Here is a 19,594-nt window from a genome sequence, read left to right as displayed (position 1 = left end):
CATTGAGGAGAATGATGTGTAAAGACCGGTGGCCACTCATACAACCCATCTTTATTCTGCCCGTGAACTAGAGACGCCCCCGTATTCAGATCCTTCACAAGATAATGGAAAGGAAAAAATTCAATAGAGGAATGATTATCACAACAAAAATGAGAAACATAAATAAGATTAGTTTTATGAGAGGGAGCATAAGGTATTGAGAAGTTTGAAGTGATGATTTGATGCACTTATGTTAGCATTACCGGTATGGGATATTGGAATGGTGTTACCATTGCCCATAGTGATCTCTTTGGTGCCGTGGTAGTCATGTACAATGTCTAGTCTTTGAACATCAGACGCAATATGGTGAGTGGCTCAACTATCCACGATCCAAGGGGTCTGTTGAGGAGGAAAATGACTATCAAAGTTTGCCCGAGCTTGCAGATGGTTATGAGATTGAGATCTGCAGACCCTAGCAGAATGACCTACGCGATCACATAGTTGGCAACAAAGATTTTTGTGAAAGGGCTTCTCCTGGTTGTTTCTTTGTGGGCGACATGGTTGTGCTGGCCATTGCTGATGATTTTTGGGAGAAGTGTTCGCACCTGGATGGAGACTGTGGGAGTAATTATTGTTACCCTAGCGAGGAAGAGTTGAGATGGTCTTTTGTGCTACAGGAGCAGTGATATTAGTTGTGAGCGGCTTCTTATCGTGCTCGTACTTTAAAAATCTCGTGATACAGGAGCTTTTCGTAAAGCTCTTCATAGGAAATTGTGGAATCTGGAGCACAAATGGCAGCAGAGAGTTCTTAGAATTCAGATTAGTCAACTGAGAATTTTAACAATGTGTTTCGGATTCGATACAGGCACACTAGCAGTTGCAAGTTCATCACAAAGTTATCGAGTCTGATAGACATAATCTACGACTGGACGAGAGTCTTTAGTAAGGCGAGCCAGTCGGTCTCGCAAGCTGAAAATTCTTGTTTGAGATTTGTTCGCATATATAGTATGCAGAGCATCCCAGGCATTTTTGGCGGAGATTGCAACAGCAATAGTGGGGGCAAGTGTAGCATCAACAGAGGCCAAGATAGCATTTTGAATTAACTGATCTTGGTGGTACCAAAGAATGAACTCAGGGTTGGCAACATCTTGATTATTTTGTGAGATGGTATGAGTGGGGGGATGGATGGAGCCATCAAGATGCCCATAGAGATTGTGACCATGCATAAGCATTGAAACTTGAGCTTTCCATAGGGAGAAATTGTGACTTCCGGTTAATTTTTTGGATATTTGGGTCATAGGATTGAATTGAACAATAGTGATGGCATTATTGACTCCATCAGCATTGGTCACAGAAGTATTGAGGGCCATTTCGACGAGTTGGCAAAAAAAAAGGATCAACTCGTGGGAGTTTAGAAGTGTTCTGATACCATAAAGAAACGAGAGCAAACATGGGAAAATTGTATATTTCATTATTGGCCATATGGCTGCTATATAAAGAATCTATACAAGACCTAGAAAAGATAAAGACTATTAAACAACAGATTCCCGAGGATTAGGGACTACGAAAATAGAATTCTACAAAAGTAAGGAGTCTCATCCGCTATTAACAACGAGTAAACTCATTGTCTTGAAAGTATTTGTCAATGCGACTATTCCATGCTGGTGGAGCTAGCTTCAATCCATATAAGGTTTTCTTCAACCTCAACACCTTATCTTCATGATTTTTAACCACAAAGCCCAATGGTTGCTCAACATAGACTTCTTCTTCAAGATATCCATTCAAGAATGCTGATTTGACTTCTAGTTGATGGATCTTCCACTTCATTTCCGCCACTAAAGAGACAATAGATGGATTGTCTCCATGCGGGCAACAGGCGCATAGACTTCCTCAAAGTCGATGCCATGCCTGTGTTTGTAGCCTTTAGCCACAAGTCTTGCCTTGTAACTCTCTAACTCTCCATGAGAATTTTTCTTCGTCTTGTATACCCATTTGACTCCAATAGCTCGATTGTCCTTGGGAAGAGTTGCTAACTCCCAAGTGTTGTTCTTCTCTATTGACTGGATCTCTTCCTCCATGGCTTGTCTCCACCTTTTGTCAATAACAACTTCATAAAAGTTCATTGGCTGACTATCATCAAAGAGACAACACAAAAATTGTTTTGTTCCCCACCTTCTCTTCTTCCCCCATTTACATATCCGTGAAAACCTAGAACTGATCCTGATGGATTTTAGTTTTGCTCCTCTTCTTCAATTGCTTGTTGAATCTGATACATGAATCGGTTTGATCTATTGCTTCGAGGTCGGTCAGAATTTCGATTGGCAGAGTCTACAATGGAAAATCAATTACAATTGGCCTTGACCAGTCCTACGATGTCGTTCTCGAGCTTGTTCGACTTGCAGAAGGAAATCCTCTGTAGCCAGATTTATCATCTCCAAAACATCATTGTACAACAATGTAACCTCACTACCATCAATCCTTTCTCTCAAGAGATGGTTCATTTTCTTAATCTTTATTTTTTCTAAAGTTTCTTTTATTTGAGTACTTGTTTCTCTTAAAATTCTGAATTTGCGTCTTGTACTTTATTGGTTGTGATTGTTTTAGGAAATATAGGAACTAGCATTGGTTAAGTTGACAGTTTATTAAGTTTTATGGTTAACTAGATTCACCTTTTACCGTATAGAAATGGTAATGAATTTATGTTTATTTAAGTCATAAGTGTAACATACTATATGTGGTTGTACAATTGAAGGATTAATAAATAACTTGAGATTAGCAGTGTGTATCCAAATTTTTGGGTTGAGGAATAGCATGTCTTATAGTTTCTATTTATCCAGAAGGTTAGTAAAAACAATTGCTACCTTGTGGCATATTTTGCATTCAGAAAAGTTAAAGTCTTGGGTGTATTTTATGTGCCAAAATTTATTCCCAGAATTCTTTTCCTTGATTAAATTATATTTCAGTGTTTTGTGTTACCTTGAATTGTGGAAAATGCGTCCTCTATGGAAAATATTTTTTATCAAAAGGGAAAAGATAACTTCCATCACTAATGGGCAGAAGTCATTCTCCATTATAATTATTCTAGTTCTTAGTCCATATTATTTGTTTCAATTAGTACATATACATTGTTTTTCTTTCAATACTCAAAGTTATCACCAAAAATGCTATCTCATACCCCATATAATTATTGTACATTATACTATTTACAAAACAGAACATGGGGTACAGTGATTTATAGTAAAACATCTTTCTTGTAGGATTTTTTTGGGCTAATCCGTCAGACTATGTGGTGCAAGGTTTGAAACTCGGTAGATAAACTCGAAGCAAATTTTGCGGGTTACCTTTCATGATTCCATATTTTTGTTAGTTTTTTATTTAAGAATGTGAAATTGCATCATCAATATACGGGCTGAAGAATGGACAGTATTGTTCAAAATTCAGATATATTTTGATGAAAGAACATATATTGATGATTTACGAAGATGTACACTGATATTTAACATATTATAAAAAATATATAAATGTTTAGTTGAATTTATATATTATATAAAATAATTTATTCGTCATATCAAATATTTTAACGGTAAATTAAGAAGAATAATAAGAAGAAGAATTATAATGAAAATTTTAAACTATGTTTAGTTGTGGGGTCCATATTTAAGTGAAATATAAAATAATTTATTTTGTCTTAAAAAAATTATTTTAATGATTAATGTAGTTGAGTGATTTTTAAAGATAAAAAGATTAAGTTGAGGGATTTTATTGATACAAAACAAAATTTAATGACTAGATAATTTCTCATAGTTCAATGATCTTTTAAGATATTGACTCATTTTTTCTCTTTCTCTGAATGATAAACAAATTATGTTGGGACACTTTATGTCTCCCTAAGGAAGAAAGAGGTGTTGGTTTTAGGTCCATTTTTGATGTTTCTAATGCGTTATTTTGTAAATTGTGGTGGAATTTAAGAAGCAAACCATCACCACGGGGAGCCTTTATGATTAACAAGTATTGCAAAAAGCTACACCCTGTTGTGGCTTAATGTAGAGGTGCCTCCCCCATCTGGAAGAAATTATTTTTTTGTCAAGGAGCTCATAGAACATCAAATATGGTGGAAAATTGAGAAAGGGGATGCTAGTTTCTGGTATGACAATTGGACCACCATGGGGGCTCTATATCACATCCTTCCAGAAGCAGGAGAGGAAGAAATTGAAGTAAGAAAATTCACTGATGCACAAGGGTGGGATGAGCAGAAGCTGAGAGACCATCTTCCAGAATATTATGTTATTATTATTATTAAAAAGTTGCCACCACCTAAACAAACTAGTAGAGTTGATAAGCCAGTTTGGATGTCTGAGGCCAGTGGTAATTTCTCCGTGAGGAGTGCGTGTGAATATATTAGGTAGAAAGATCAAGAAGGGACAATTTTACATTTATGAGAAGTAAAAAACTGCCTTTTAAACAGTCTTTTCTCATATGGAGGATGTGGAAGTTCAGAGTGCCTGTGGATGAAGTGGTGCAAATCATGGGGATGAATCTTGTATCACGAAGTTGGTGTTGCATTCAACTTAAATCTGAGACTATGTCTCACCTTTTTCTAACCTCTTATACAGCTGCAAAGTTGTGGAGATTGTTTGCTAATGTTGCAGGTATTAGTTTAGAAGGATTTCAGCTATCACAAGTAGTGATTAAATGGTGGACAAGTTAATGTTTTCCAATTTTAAAGCAACTTATAAGAGCTGTACCAACTATTATCATATGGAATATTTGGAAGAGGAGAAATAGTCTAAAACATGGCAGACCATCCTCTTATAACAACTTGGTTTTTAGGGTCAATTCAGATTTGTGGAAACTAGGGAGAACAATATATCCTAAACTACAAGATTTTCCAACAAGATGGTCCGACATTGTGGCTTGCATAAACCAAAGCTATACTATCTCCCAGTGTGTTGGAAACCACCAAAAGGTATACACAAGTGCAATAAAGATGGTTCATCTAGAGGTAACCCAGGAAGAAGTTCATATGGCTTTTGTATAAGAACTTCTATAGGCGATCTAGTCTATGCGCAAGGAGAAGAGATACAAGAAGGCACTAATCCAGAGGCAGAAGCAGTTGCGGTAAGAGAGGCTTTAGCACACCGTGTTACGGAAGGAGTTATGCAAGTTTGTTTGGAAACAGACTCAGAAGTTCTAATAAAAATTCTCAATAGAATATGGGAAGTGCCTTGGAGTATAGCAGTGATAATAGAAGATATTTGGGGACTATCTCAAGAATGTCATGTTCAGATCCAACGTGTTTACAGAGAAGGAAATACTTTGGCTGATTATTTAGCCAATTTGGCTTTTGTTAATCCAGACAGAATTATCTATAATTCTTTTGCAGAGTTACCAAGTCAAGCAAAAAAATTATGAATTTAGACAAGAAACAATTACCTAATATCAGAATCAGAACAAGGATGATAGATAGAGAAAGAGAGGAGAGAAGGGATAATGCAATATCAACCATTTCATGAATTTGAGTAGAACCAACAATTTTATCATTGAAAAAAGAAGAAGTAATAGCCCGTGGTTTGCATTGAATTTTCAGAAAAAGAGTACAAGAATAATTCTTCTTAACTTATAGATACAACAACAAGAATGATGAAAATTATCTCGAGAAAGTTGCAGATACAATTTCTCAGATTTAGCATTGGATTTTTACATCGAAAAAAGGGGATACGACATAGATTCTATGCAAGAGAAAAATTAAAGTAATCACTTTGGAACTCACCTAAGGAAGTCCCGATATCAAGACATCGATTTTGAATGGAAATGGTTGGCTGGCTGAGCTCAACTCTGCAACACCTTTTGCACTTCATTGTTGAAGATGACAAATCCTTAGAAGAAGAAAAAAAGGTTGTACAATGAAGATGCAGATGGAAAGGAACATACCATTAAAGCAGAATTGTGAAGGTGGAGAAGACTTTACAATTTACAGACAACATAAAGGGTTTCTTGCACCCTTCCCAAGGAAATTTGTTTCCAATTTATTTTTGCTAGTTATTTTTTTTGTTTAATTTATTGTCCAGCTAGTTTTGGGCTAGTCAAATGTTTTTGTTTCTTTTCAGAACTATTTTAGTAGTTTACATATATAAAATCGGCCCAATTGGGTCAAGTTATTTAAATATATTTTTTAAAAAAGAAATTATGTTGCAGGTGTATAAAGTGTTGAAAATACCAAACAAATTGATCTCATTTACATCAATCTCACATCTTCATTCATTTTATGATTGAGCTGCTTAGCACCATATTTACTTTCACAGTGTATAACATATAAGTACTCAAAACTCAGCAAGTGAACTCCTAAACACAAGTTAAGAATATAGAATATGGGTACTCCTACCATCCTAACTGAACCTCCACAACTACAGCCTACATAAAATTAGTCCAACCTAATCATTCACAAATAATATAACACATACCTCAATAACAACACTTTGACAATTTCAGATCAACAATATATGAGATCAAGTTCACCAATCACAAGTTTCACAGAAAGGCACTTAGAAGTTCACAAATAATAAATATATGCATTGTAATTAAATCTAATGTCAAGTATAGCGATGCATATTTTACCTAGTGATATACACCTGTTGTCTCTCAGTCCGAGACCCATGGGGGACATACATGTTCATGCATCCATCGCGACGTACGATATGACCCTCGATAATAAAATCAATCACGACGTGTGACACGTCCATAGATAATAGAATCTGTCACAATGTGCAACACCTCCCTCGAATCATAATATCCGTCACGGCGCACGACACGTCCCTCAAAATGATACATCCCCTTTAATTTCTTATCCTTCCTCAATTCACATAACACTTGTCACAACCATGTTTCACAACCAATGCAAATGAGATGTTCACACAAATAATGAGGAGATGACAATTTTCATAAATAATAATGCACAATTAACAATATCACACAACAATAATTAATCACATTGCCTTTTATAACCCCTTTTTCATCATTAGAATTATTCAATACGGACAAGTCAACCCATCACCAAGTCTCATTACTCCCCAACACATAATACAAGGAAATACATGATTCTATACACTTAACAAGGGTTGAGAAATCCTCTTGCCTAAAACAATTGAACAATCACTTTGGGACTTGAGCCTTCCCCATTTGTTGAGCTTGCAAATTAATGCAATCTATTCAAATAAATAATCATAGTAAAATTTCAAAACTAGCAACACACATATTACTATATGTGTATCCTAGATTAAAAAACCCACCAAAATCTATAATCAAGTTCCTAATCTTGATGTTAATTGACATGTCAAGCCTCATATTTCCTAATTTCAAGCTTAGGGTTAAGTCTCAATTCTTCCAAATGTCATAAATCTAATATTATTCATATAATACAATACATCTAATAATTAATTATCTATCTCAATATATCAAAACTTGAATCAAAATGTGATAAGCTTAAGAAAAATTTTGACATAAATTTGGATTAGGCCGTCAAGATCCTTGGACCAGGAATTTAACTTTCAAATTAGCCTATTTTAAACAAAAATAAACATCATAATAAATTATACTAATGATTCACCAATCATTGGCATCATTAATCCCTATTCACTATTTATCAGCATTATCTTATTGATCACCACAACTAATTTTGTCTTATTTCTAGCCAAGCAACATCATTAAACACATAATGACATTCACCCTGTTAAAGTTGACAACATCATTCCTGGTTTGATTTGACTAAGTCTGTAGTATGACTATATTTAGCTTTCAATTGGCATTTGTTTTCTTTTAACTCGGATAGTTTTTCCTATTTCATAGTATTGAAGAAATGTGTTTCTAAAGTTTAGGAGAGTTAGGTTAGTAAATTAGTTAGTGGTTTAATGGGAATGTGACTCTATTAAAGTTGTAATTCTATATAAGATCATTAACTGATTGAAAACAAGATCAGTCCATTGTTCTTATTCTTTGGAAACTATTTCTCAGACTCCCAGTTATATTTTTTATTTGTGCTTATTATATCTTAAGTTCTACATTTGGTATCAAGAGCAATGTTGTTCCTTGGGAGATCATTTACTGTAGTTTTTTTCTTGAGACTTTTGTTGTTGACATAATGACAGACCTACGAGATGTCGGCGGAATAAAAATGCTCAACAACAGCAATTATAGTACATGGTCAACTTGCATAATTTCTTATATGCTAGGGCAAGATCTGTGGGAGGTTGTCAATGATAGCGAGGTGACACAACGAGCAATAGAAAATGCAAACGACACTCTGAGAAAGTGGAAGATAAAAGTTGGTTAGGCTATGTTCTCTTTGAAAACAACGACCGAAGAGGATGTCCTAGAGCAATTACAAGACGCCACCATACCAAAAAAAATTATGTTCCAACCTATTTTCAAAGAAAAATGATACAAGGCTCTAACTCCTAGAGAGTGAATTACTCTCGATAGGACAATGCACCATGACAATTGCACAATACTTTCATAAGGTGAAGATGCTATGTCGAAAGATTTTAGAGTTAGATCCACAAGCTCTAATTGGAGAGACGAGGATGAAGCGGATTATCATCCATGGTCTGAAGCCTAAATATAGAAGCTTCATTGTTGCTATACAAGGATGGCAAAATCAGCCATCAATTGTAGAATTTGAGAATTTGCTAGCAGGTCAGGAAGCCTTGGCTAAGAAAATGAGAGGAGTCTCTCTTAAAGGCTAGGAGGAAGCAATCTACGTCAAAAAAAGCAGAGGGAACCCCAAGTAGTACAATGCCGGTGGATCAAACAGAACTGATGATAAGTCAAAAAGTCATCAAGGAGAAGGAAGCTCTCGTCCAGGGGAAGTTTAAAGAACAATAGGGTCAACAACAAGAGGTTTGAAGGGCAATGCCATAACTGTGGGAAGAAGGGACATAAAGTCAATATTTTCTGGTTCAAAAAGAGGACTGTTGAGAGCAATGCTGCTGCTACCTCCTGTCCAAAGGAAAATAGTGAAGATGATTGGGATGCTGAAGCATTCTTTTCTGTGGAACAAAAGGAGTTAGCTCTTACATTTACAACCTCTAAGAAAATTGACTATGAGAATGACTGAATTGTTGACTCGGGATGCTCAAACCATATGACTGGTGACAAAAAGAAGCTGCAAAAATTTTCCGAGTACAAGGGAAGTCATGAAATGGTGACAATAGATGACACAAAATTACTGATAGCTCACATTGGTAAGACTATTGTGTCTCCAAATATTTGTGTTGATCATGTCCTAGGTATGAAGAAAAATCTTCTTTCAGTAGCTCAATTGACATCTTCGGGTCATTATGTTCTATTTGGTCCGCAAGATGTAAGAATATACCATGATCTTGAGGTTAAAAAACAACCAGTAATGAAGGGGAAAAGGTTAAATTCTATTTATGTCATGTCGGTAGAAACAACATATATAGACAAGACAAAGAAGAATGAGATGGTAGACTTATGGCATATGCGGTTGAGTCACGTTAGCTACTCTAAACTTAGAGTCATGATGGAAAAGTCAATGTTGAAGGGTCTTCCCAAACTTCCACTAAGGACGGATGTAATATGTTCAGGTTGTCAGTATGGTAAAACGCAGCAGTTGCCATATCAGGATTCAAAATATACAACCAAGGAACCATTAGAGTTAGTTCACTCAAATGTGTTCGGCCCTGTCAAGCAACTCTTTGTTGGTGGGATGAAATATATGTTGACATTCATTGATGATTTTTCCAAGTACTTGTGGATTTATTTTTTAAAGGAGAATTCTGAGGTCTTTTCAAAATTTAAAGAATTCAAAAAGGTTGTTGAAGGAGAAGTTGATAAGAAAATTATTTGTTTGCGAACTGACAATGGTGGGGAATATTCCTCATATGAATTTTCTGAATTTCTTGAAAAGTGTCAAATATGCCATCAGTTCACATGTCCAAATATGCCACAACAAAATGGCATAGTAGAAAGGAAGAACATACACCTAGCAGAAATCTGTCGGAGCCTGCTTCACGAAAAAACTATTCTGGGACAATTTTGGGCTGAAGATATGAAGACTGCAGCTTTTGTGATCAATAGACTTCCTCAACAAAGGTTACATTTTCTTTTACCTTTTGATAAGTTGTGGAACATGAAATCCTCTGTTAGCTTTTTTCGTGTTTTCGGATTTGTATGCTATGTATTTGTACCTAATCATTTACATAGCAAGATGGACAAAAAGGCTGTTAGGTGTATCTTTGTAGGGTATCACAGTCAACAAAAAGGGTGGCGATGTTGTGATCCAACAACAGGAAACTGCTACACTTCTCAAAATGTGATATTTGATGAAGCTTCTTCCTGGTAGTCTGCAAATAAGGAACCGCTGCCAGATTCAAATGTCTTCAAAGATGTGTTGGACTCTTCCCATATCCAATTGAGTCTAGATGGAGCTGAAGGTGAAGCTAATAAAGACAATGTTGATGAAGGCGTGACTCAAAATCTGTGGTAAACTGGTATATACCAACAACCAAGTGAAGAGGGTGAGCTAATTGGAGCAGATTCACCACCTTCACTCAGAAGGTCAATAAGGATCAGAAAGCAAAATCCTAATTTTGCTAGTGCTGCCATTGCAGAAGATGAAAATGAAAAGGAACCAGAAACTTTTGAGGAAGCATTCTAGAATCCAAAGTGGATTAAAGCTATGTAAGAGGAAATTACTGTGCTACAACCGAATCAAACGTGGGAGCTCGTGACAAAACCAAGGGATGCCAAACCTATTTCCTGTAAATTGGATTTATAAGATAAAGCGTCATACAAATGGATCAATTGAAAGGCGCAAAGCTCATCTTCTAGCTTAGAGGTTGTCTCAGCAATATGGACTAGACTATGATGAAACGTTTAGTCCAATGGAAAATTTTACTACTTTTCGAGTTTTACTTGCACTTGCAGCTAGTAAAGATTGGAACTTATGGCAAATGGATGTAAAGAATGCAGAGCACGGAGAGTTAGATCGAGAGATTTACATGTGTCAACCAATGGGTTTTCAGGGTCATGATTATCCTGAGTATGTGTGTAAGCTTCGAAAGGCGCTCTATGGATTAAAGCAAGTGCCAAGGGCATGGTATGGTAAGATTTCTGAATTTCTTACTCATAGTGGTTTTTCAGTAGAACCGTCAGATTCTAGCCTGTTTGTGAAAATTGTTAGCAGAAAACTAGCTATTGTGCTAGTATATGTGGATGATCTAATACTAACCCGAGACTGTGCAGAAGAAATTCTCAGAACAAAGGAGAATTTTTCAGTCCGCTTCTAGATGAAGGAACTCGAACATCTTAACCATTTTCTTGGCTTGGAGGTTGATCGCAGTGAAGAAGGAATTTGCTTGCATCAACAAAATTACTCCAAAGATGTATTGAAGAAGTTTGGGATGTTCAATTGCAAACAAACCTCAACACCTCTGGATCCAAATGTTAAGATGTGTGCTCATGAAGGGAAAGACTTGGAATATGCAACAATGTATCGGCAATTGATGGGTAGTTTGATTTACTTAACTTTAACAAGACTCGACATCTCTTATGCAGTAGGTGTGATGAGTCGTTACATTCAAAATCCAAATAAGTCTCATTTGGATGGAGTTTGTCGAATCTTTAGATATGTAAAGAGTACAATTGACTATGGTGTCTTGTATAAGAAAGGTGAAGAATGCAAACTGATCGGATATTGTGACTCTGACTATGGAAGAGACCATGATACCCGTCGTTCAACTACTGGTTTTGTGTTTAAGCTTGGAGCTGGAGCAATTTCTTGGTCCAACAGAAGACAGGCAACCGTGTCGCTCTCAACAACAGAAGTAGAGTATTGGGCAACAACAGTTGCAACTCAAGAATGTACACGGCTTATGGAGTTGATGAAGGGTCTAAGACAACCAGTAGGCTATGTAGTTCCTTTGTACTGTGGTAATCAATCAGCAATTTGTTTGGCTAAAAATCCAGTTTTCCGCACAAGGACTAAACACGTGGAGATACATTACAACTTTATCCGGGAAAAAGTTTTGGAGCACATCAAAACAGAACATCAAATTGCACACTTTGTTCACCAAAGGTTTTAGTGTCAACAAGTTGCAGAGTTTCTGCAAGCAGCTAGGCATGGTTAAGACGGAGAGCTGATGTTGAGAAGGGGTGTTAAAGTTGACATCATCATTAATAGTTTAATTTTACTAAGTCTGTAGTATGGCTATATTTTAACTTTCAGTTGGTATTTGTTTTCTTTTAACTCTGATAGTTTTTCCTATTTCGTAGTATTGCAGAAATGTGTTCCTAAAGCTTAGGAGAGTCAGGTTAGTGGATTAGTTAGTTGTTTAGTAGGATGGTGACTCTATTAAAGTTGTAATTCTATATAAGATCATTAATTGACTGAATACAAGATCAGTCCATTGTTCTTATTCTCTCGAAACTATTCCTAAGACTCCCCAAGTTATATTTTTAATTTGAGCTTATTATATCTTAAGTTCTACATTCACCCCCCCCCCCCATTAATAATATTATTATACTAACGTAAGTTTCATATCCTAATTTCATATAAAGAAAAAGAGTTTGAGCTTCACTTAGCTCTGACCTGAAGATGTGTGCGCCTCCCCTTTGCTAGTCGTCCAACTCCCCCTCGCCTATTCCTTTTTTTATATCTATTTCTTTTCTAAATAAAATAATTATGTATTAAAAATGACAAACCCTAGCAACTTATTCTAATAAATATGGTTCAACTGGAATAAAATAAACTATGGGTGAGTCCATTGGCTACAAATTAAATGGAATATTAAAAACTAGTCATCAATTAATTAACTATAGTTAAATGATTAGTTCGAAATTCCCGAACCAATTTCATAAATTGATCAGAAATGACTGGGCCAACTATCAGAAGGGGTAAAATGGTAACCTTATGAAAATTTCCATAAATGACCTTCCGGATCATTACATTATCCACCATAAAAAACCATGTTCGTCCTCTAATAGAATGAAGAAGAAGGAAGAATAATCGACGTTACCAAAAGCCTGAGTTATGATTTTTCAGAGTATGTATTCATCTGTCAAAGTGAGATCCTCCTTCAGACCATCTCATCAAGATCAACTACTAAGAACTAAAATTTCGAACTAAAATTACAAATCAGTGGTGATTACAAACCAAAGACTAACCTATGAACCCAATCTGAACCGAAACCCACAGGACCATAACACAATTATCAGGATGAATCTTTTCTCACCTAATCCACAATAATATTCTGATTCAATACTGGCTCCAATCATAAGTGAACCTAAACAAACCACCAAACACTCATAATGCATAAATTATCACTGATCTTATAGAGATTCCATTAACACAACATAATATTTCCACGAGCCTAAGTTATAAACATTTAATATTTTGACATGAGGTACTCATCAAGTGAGAATCAAACATATCTAACCCAAAGAAGACAAGATCAAGTAACCACCCAACAAGCGGTACACTCGAGAATGTAGAACTTCTAACAACACGATCGAAATGCTAGACCGGTAGTTGTGATTACAAACAACCCTTAAGAATGGTAGAAATAGATCCAATGACCCCGCACATTCAATCATACATAGCAGAAATGTGACCTTTATGAGATGTATATTAAAACTATCGAAAAACTATATCTATTCATTGTAGCTCTTTTATAAGTTCTCATAAGCAATGTTGTGCGTGTAGAATCACTGGTATACTTCAACTATCCCAAACAACACCAAATCTTTCATAACTGAAATGAAGTATCCCAATGATGCCACCCTACCATGAGGACAACCGCAGGATCAGTACACCTGATCCACCACTGGGGATTCACCTATAGATATGGAAACATGTGTGGCATAAGCAGTAAATCGTACTCCAAATAATGTCCAAACTGAGGAAGATGGTCACATAAAAGTGTACAAAAACCAAGGTCGAATAACAAAAGATACTCCTTCCATAGTGCCTATATCAAACACTTCGATTCATCTGGCTCCATCTCCTTGATTTTTAGCCACCTGTAATAAACCGGTTTGGTCCTTTTTAAAATCGTACACATATTGGATTTATTAAAACCCCACATACTTCTCACAAAACTACACTGAAGCCAACAATCTTAATACTAACAAATATCATAACCATACCGACCATTTACCTTACTCTTAAATCGTCATGACTCGTATCAAAGTTTTCTTAGAAAACACATTGCCGCCTTCAAAAAATTCAAACTATGGCTTCTTCTCTTTCTATTTAAGCATCCCATGATAGATATGGGTCCCACCTAAGGCTGATAGCCCTAATTTTAAATTTGATAGTACTTTTTCATCAAGATAAAACTATTGAATCACGTTCAGTGTCAACTCCACGAAATCATTCACATACCAAGTTTCAATTACCATTCAAACCATCATATACCTCATTCCAAAACTTAGTGAAATTCTGGTCACCCCCGATAATTTTGTATAGTATGAGCATATATCTCTATTTACCATCAAATTCTTATATAACACATCATGATAGTTTGCATAGTTCCATCAACAAAGTAGCTTCAATATCCTCAAAATCCTTATTAACCATGTAGAACCGTAGGTCTATACTGTTTCACATCCATAAGTTACCTACCATATTTGAAAAATCTAGTCCGACATAACCATATAGAATCTTCCACACATCATTTTTGTCACCCAAACAAAAACTCAATCTTTATAAAAATCGATGATAAACCCCTAGTAAGTCTGTGCTGAACCAGTTCACATCTTACATTCATGTGTGAGCTCATAGGCAAAAGTCAATATAAGCTTGAACTACAAACAAAGGGTTTGTACGAGAGGTTATATTCTTTCACTTTTCTTAAATTCTTCCCTTGACGCAAATTTTAAATATCTTGAACTTCTCAATACACGAGACTCTTGCTCTTTTCACTGACTCACTTACTAATCTTATCCTTTGACTAACAACCCATGACATTTTACCTTATACTCTGAACCAACACTTTTAAGTAAAATTTTCTTTTAGGTCCTTTAACAATAAAAATAAACAAACTTTGCGATCAAATCCATGCACAAGTCCTTCAAAATACTCAATACTCAATGTGATCGATCATTTCTTACTTTACCAATCCACACCTTGACAAACATACTACCACAAACATAGACTTACAATGAAAGACTTAAATTTGGATTTCAACCATACCAGTTACCAACTTGAAATTACAAAAGTTCTTATCACCACACTCAAGTCGAACATCTGTAGACTTCTTTCTCAAATCTTATCTAATAGATTTTTAACCCATATGAATGACACGTAATATTATCACCTTAACTAGAGAAAAAGAGATGGAAACATGTGTCGCTGAACCCAATTCTTCTGCATTCCCTCTGAAGATTTATTTTTGGCCCTTGCAATGAGATCATTTCTCTGGCCTCCTTTCGAAGGCTATACTAAATCCCCTTAATTCTTTTCATTATGACTCTAGCTCCTTTCAATTTCATTTCAGTGGTGTCCCAACATGTCACGATCCGAGCCTACACCCTGGACGTGGCCGGTACTCGAGAACTATTGTTGGTCCCCAAGCGAACCCTCTTCCTGGCTGTCTACAAGCGAAAGACTAACTCAAGCATACAAAAGCTTAAATTAAATTAATTTCAATAAACTCAAATACTCAACCTTTTTATAAGTCTGTACAATACTCAAAATAAAAGTAGATACAACATGAAGATATCGGGACAAGACTAACGAAATCTCAAAACTACTAATTGTAAGATAAAGGTGAAGTCCTTCAGAATATAAGAAGGCTCACCAAAGCTGACTGGAATATCACATGACCCCAACGAAATGCCTATTGATGATCCTGCATACTTGTGTCTACATCATGAAACAATGCAGGCCAAATGGTTCAGTACATGAAATGTACAAGCATGTAAGGGAAATTTTAAAGCATAAACATAAGCTTGAACTGATCGTACGAAATATACTTACCTCTTCTGAACTCACTCAACTCAACTCAACTCAACTCAGAGAAAATAGGGCTTAACTGAATAATAAGATACTCAACTCAGTGAAACATAGTTCAAGTCAACTTACAGAAAATAGGTCTCAACTCAATAATAAGATACTCAACTCAGTGAAATATACTCAACTCAGTGAAACATAGTTCAACTCTGATTACTTAAGGATAGAGCAACATCAAAAGATGCAATATATGGAAAGGTTTTAAAACAGTAGATAGCAACTTAATATATTGAAAAATACAATAAGAACTCAATTTGTATATAAAAATACAATATAACTCTGTGGGAGTTCTCTAATCGACAACCATCACTATGAGCTATGTGATGATATAACATCTAGCCCATACTGCCAGAACTGACCTATACTTTGCCGAGATAAAGAACCTACTACTAAGTGGATCCACTAGTCTATGCTAAAAGTATTAAGGAATTATCTAAAAAGTATGACCCTTTCTACCACGTTGGCTACATGGTTTATAGGTGATCTCAAAGGATTTACGATATAACTCAAAGATTTTTTTGAACTGTTCTCTTAACTCTTTCTTTAATTTGAATTATGAATTCAAGACTTTTGATTCATGATAAGAAGGATCTCCATGATAATGTAGACTCACGAATACATTCCCCTCATTCTCATACTCACCTACTTGAGTCTTGAAACAAGTTATTAGAAATTGTAGAAGACTCCTCAAAAGGACTCAAAGGAACTTTCTCAAAATGTTCTAAAGAACTCTCAAGACTTAACTCTTAACTCTACCTTGAATTTGAATTATGAATTCAAGGTTATGATTCATGTTATGAATGATTTCTAGGTGTTTTAGAAGTAGTTTAGAGTGTTTTGAGTCAACAGGTTGTAAAGGTACACTTTAAAAGAACTTAGGCCGGTAAAATGACAGAAAATGGTGGAGGCAGGCAACCCTGGCGCACTGCTAGCGTGGGGTGCCAGCCCCTAAATTTCAAAGAACACTTCTTGGCACACTACTGGGGAGCCACTCCAGCCCTCTCTAGCACATGCCCTCCCCCATAATAATCCAACAAATTTTTCTTCTTCGATTTTTGGCTCTAATTTGCCTAGAATCGAATGGTTTCTTCCCAACTTACTTAGATTCGAATACCTAACATAAGCACACAAAAATATACAAAAAAAAACTATCAATCCTAACTTTCATCTCAAGAACTCATCGAAATCCCAACAAAACAAGATTTAGAATGAAACTTCAAGAACACTTATCAAGAACTTAAATTGCTCAATATTTATGGATAGATTCGCAAAAGGAACTCATGATTGGCGTGCTTACATACCTCAAAGAACTAGGTTCTTGGCGAATTCTTGAATTTCTTGAACGAACGCTTGGAATTTTGAACTTTTTCTCCTCTTTGCTCTTCTTTAACTCCTCTAAAAACCCTAACCGTATTTTAGGAAAAACTAAAACTGATTCCAATCATCTTAGACTCCTAAAACCTTACTAGAAATGCTTAAATCCGATTGGGTAAGGAAACGACCAAAATATCACTCATATTTTTGGGTAACTTTCCTTATTTGGACAGCCTGACTTCAAACAAGCATATCTTCCTCATACGAGCTCAAAATTTAGTAAACTCGGCGGCGTTGGAAAGAGGATTCCAAGACCTTTAATTGGATATCTTATGGGTCTCCTAACTCATCTTGTGCTAAAAGTTATAGTAATTTGAAGTTGACCCAAAACTTTAAAAGAACTAAGGAATGACTTGAATGAATTCTATTTAATTCTTTTTGGAACTTAAGATGTTATATCTAGTAACCTGACCTTAATACTTAAGAAATTTTAAATTCCTCGATAAAATCTTACTCAAAACGAAACATGGTTCGAGTCTTAGTTAAAAAAAATAAAAATATGGGGTGTTACACAATAGCTGATACATTTTCCTATGCCACCACATTACTCCCTATATAGTAGCAAACCACAACCTTAGATACTCACAAGTCGTCATTACCATACAAAATTTATTTAACCTACAAACCTTATCATAAAGTCACATCCTATTCTTAATCCATCATGAACTCTTATTACCATTACGTTCAATAGATGTTGTCATCATCATGAAGTCAATATTATCATTGACATGACACCTTAGACTCAATCATATTAACCAAATTCAAAGGACTAACTCAATTTTATAGACACTTTTTTTTACTAAAATCTTCAATTACCTTCACACAAGTATACTCTTTGGGACTTTCTTTACTAATAAGATTGTCATTCCGATATCGTTACAGTCCCTTGGAGCTTATGATGAAATCACCTGTCCTTATCTAGAATTCTTGAGATACACTTTACAACCTAAACACATTAATACACTACCAAAGATCCACCACTAAAATTTCTCTTAATAAACAATGCTTAACCCATTCGTCCGTAGTAACAAACTACTGGTTTTCTCAATTGTGAATGCAACATCAAATCTCATTATACGAGCATGTGATACAACTGATAACTCCTTAAGTAGTTATATTCACGCTTAACAATTGACGTATCCGTTTCCATATACCACTAATACCACATCGTGAAAGTCCATTAGATCCACCCCTAGAACACATCATACCTATCGAGAAGATTGTACCCAAATAGCCCACACATTTCTATCCATTGAGTAGTTGGAGTACATTACCCGATCTATTTGGTGTCTAGCACAACACATTATGCATTCTTTCATAGATCAGGTCAATAGCCTAAATAACACTCCATAAGTCTAATCAAGTAAGCATAGATACCATTGTAGTAGTCGNATATTCACGCTTAACAATTGACGTATCCGTTTCCATATACCACTAATACCACATCGTGAAAGTCCATTAGATCCACCCCTAGAACACATCATACCTATCGAGAAGATTGTACCCAAATAGCCCACACATTTCTATCCATTGGGTAGTTGGAGTACATTACCCGATCTATTTGGTCTCTAGCACAACACATTATGCATTCTTTCATAGATCAGGTCAATAGCCTAAATAACACTCTATAAGTCTAATCAAGTAAGCATAGATACCATTGTAGTAGTCGTTTCATGACCCTCTTTGACATGCACTCAATCTATGAAACTGTAGTAGAGATTCTGACCTCAATTAGCGCAACATCATTGTCATCATTCGCTAAACAACCCATATATGTTGTGGCCACTTTGCTAACTGTAGTTTCCAAAGTTACTGTATTCATTATCTAGCAATCCCTTTAATCATTCCTCTTTGAATTATCGAACCACTCCAAATATCGTGTATGTCACACAAAATATTGTTCGTGTTGATGGGTAACTAACCCAAAAAACATAATATGCTCATGAGGTATCTCAAACCATTGTTTAACCTTATCATTCAGATATCCTCAAAATTCTTCATCAAGCCATCACTGAACTCACCCTCTCAAGTCACTGAACATTCGGAATGTGACCACATAAACTTTCCATAAGTCTATCACTGTTGGACCAAATCTAACCTCAATCCATACACGACACCAACTACTCGCATGAAGAACCACACATGAGTCATCACTATAAGTGAGAGAGTGAAATGAAGCGATAATAATCTAAACAATCAAAGGAAGCACGATAA

The 19,594-nt window shown here is 35.7% G+C and overlaps 1 protein-coding gene across 1 annotated transcript; it reads left to right on the top strand.

The window, feature by feature from the left end:
* Nucleotides 1-11,282: 11,282 nt before the first annotated feature.
* On the top strand, nucleotides 11,283-12,077 carry LOC125855909 (uncharacterized mitochondrial protein AtMg00810-like). Its single transcript, XM_049535560.1, has one exon. The coding sequence runs from the start codon at nucleotides 11,283-11,285 to the stop codon at nucleotides 12,075-12,077; it is 795 nt and encodes a 264-aa protein (XP_049391517.1).
* The last annotated feature ends 7,517 nt before the right edge of the window (nucleotides 12,078-19,594 follow it).

The sequence above is a fragment of the Solanum stenotomum genome, chromosome 2, assembly GCF_019186545.1.
Source record: "Solanum stenotomum isolate F172 chromosome 2, ASM1918654v1, whole genome shotgun sequence".
NCBI lineage: Eukaryota > Viridiplantae > Streptophyta > Magnoliopsida > Solanales > Solanaceae > Solanum > Solanum stenotomum.
This window is presented reverse-complemented; position numbering and strand designations above follow the sequence as displayed.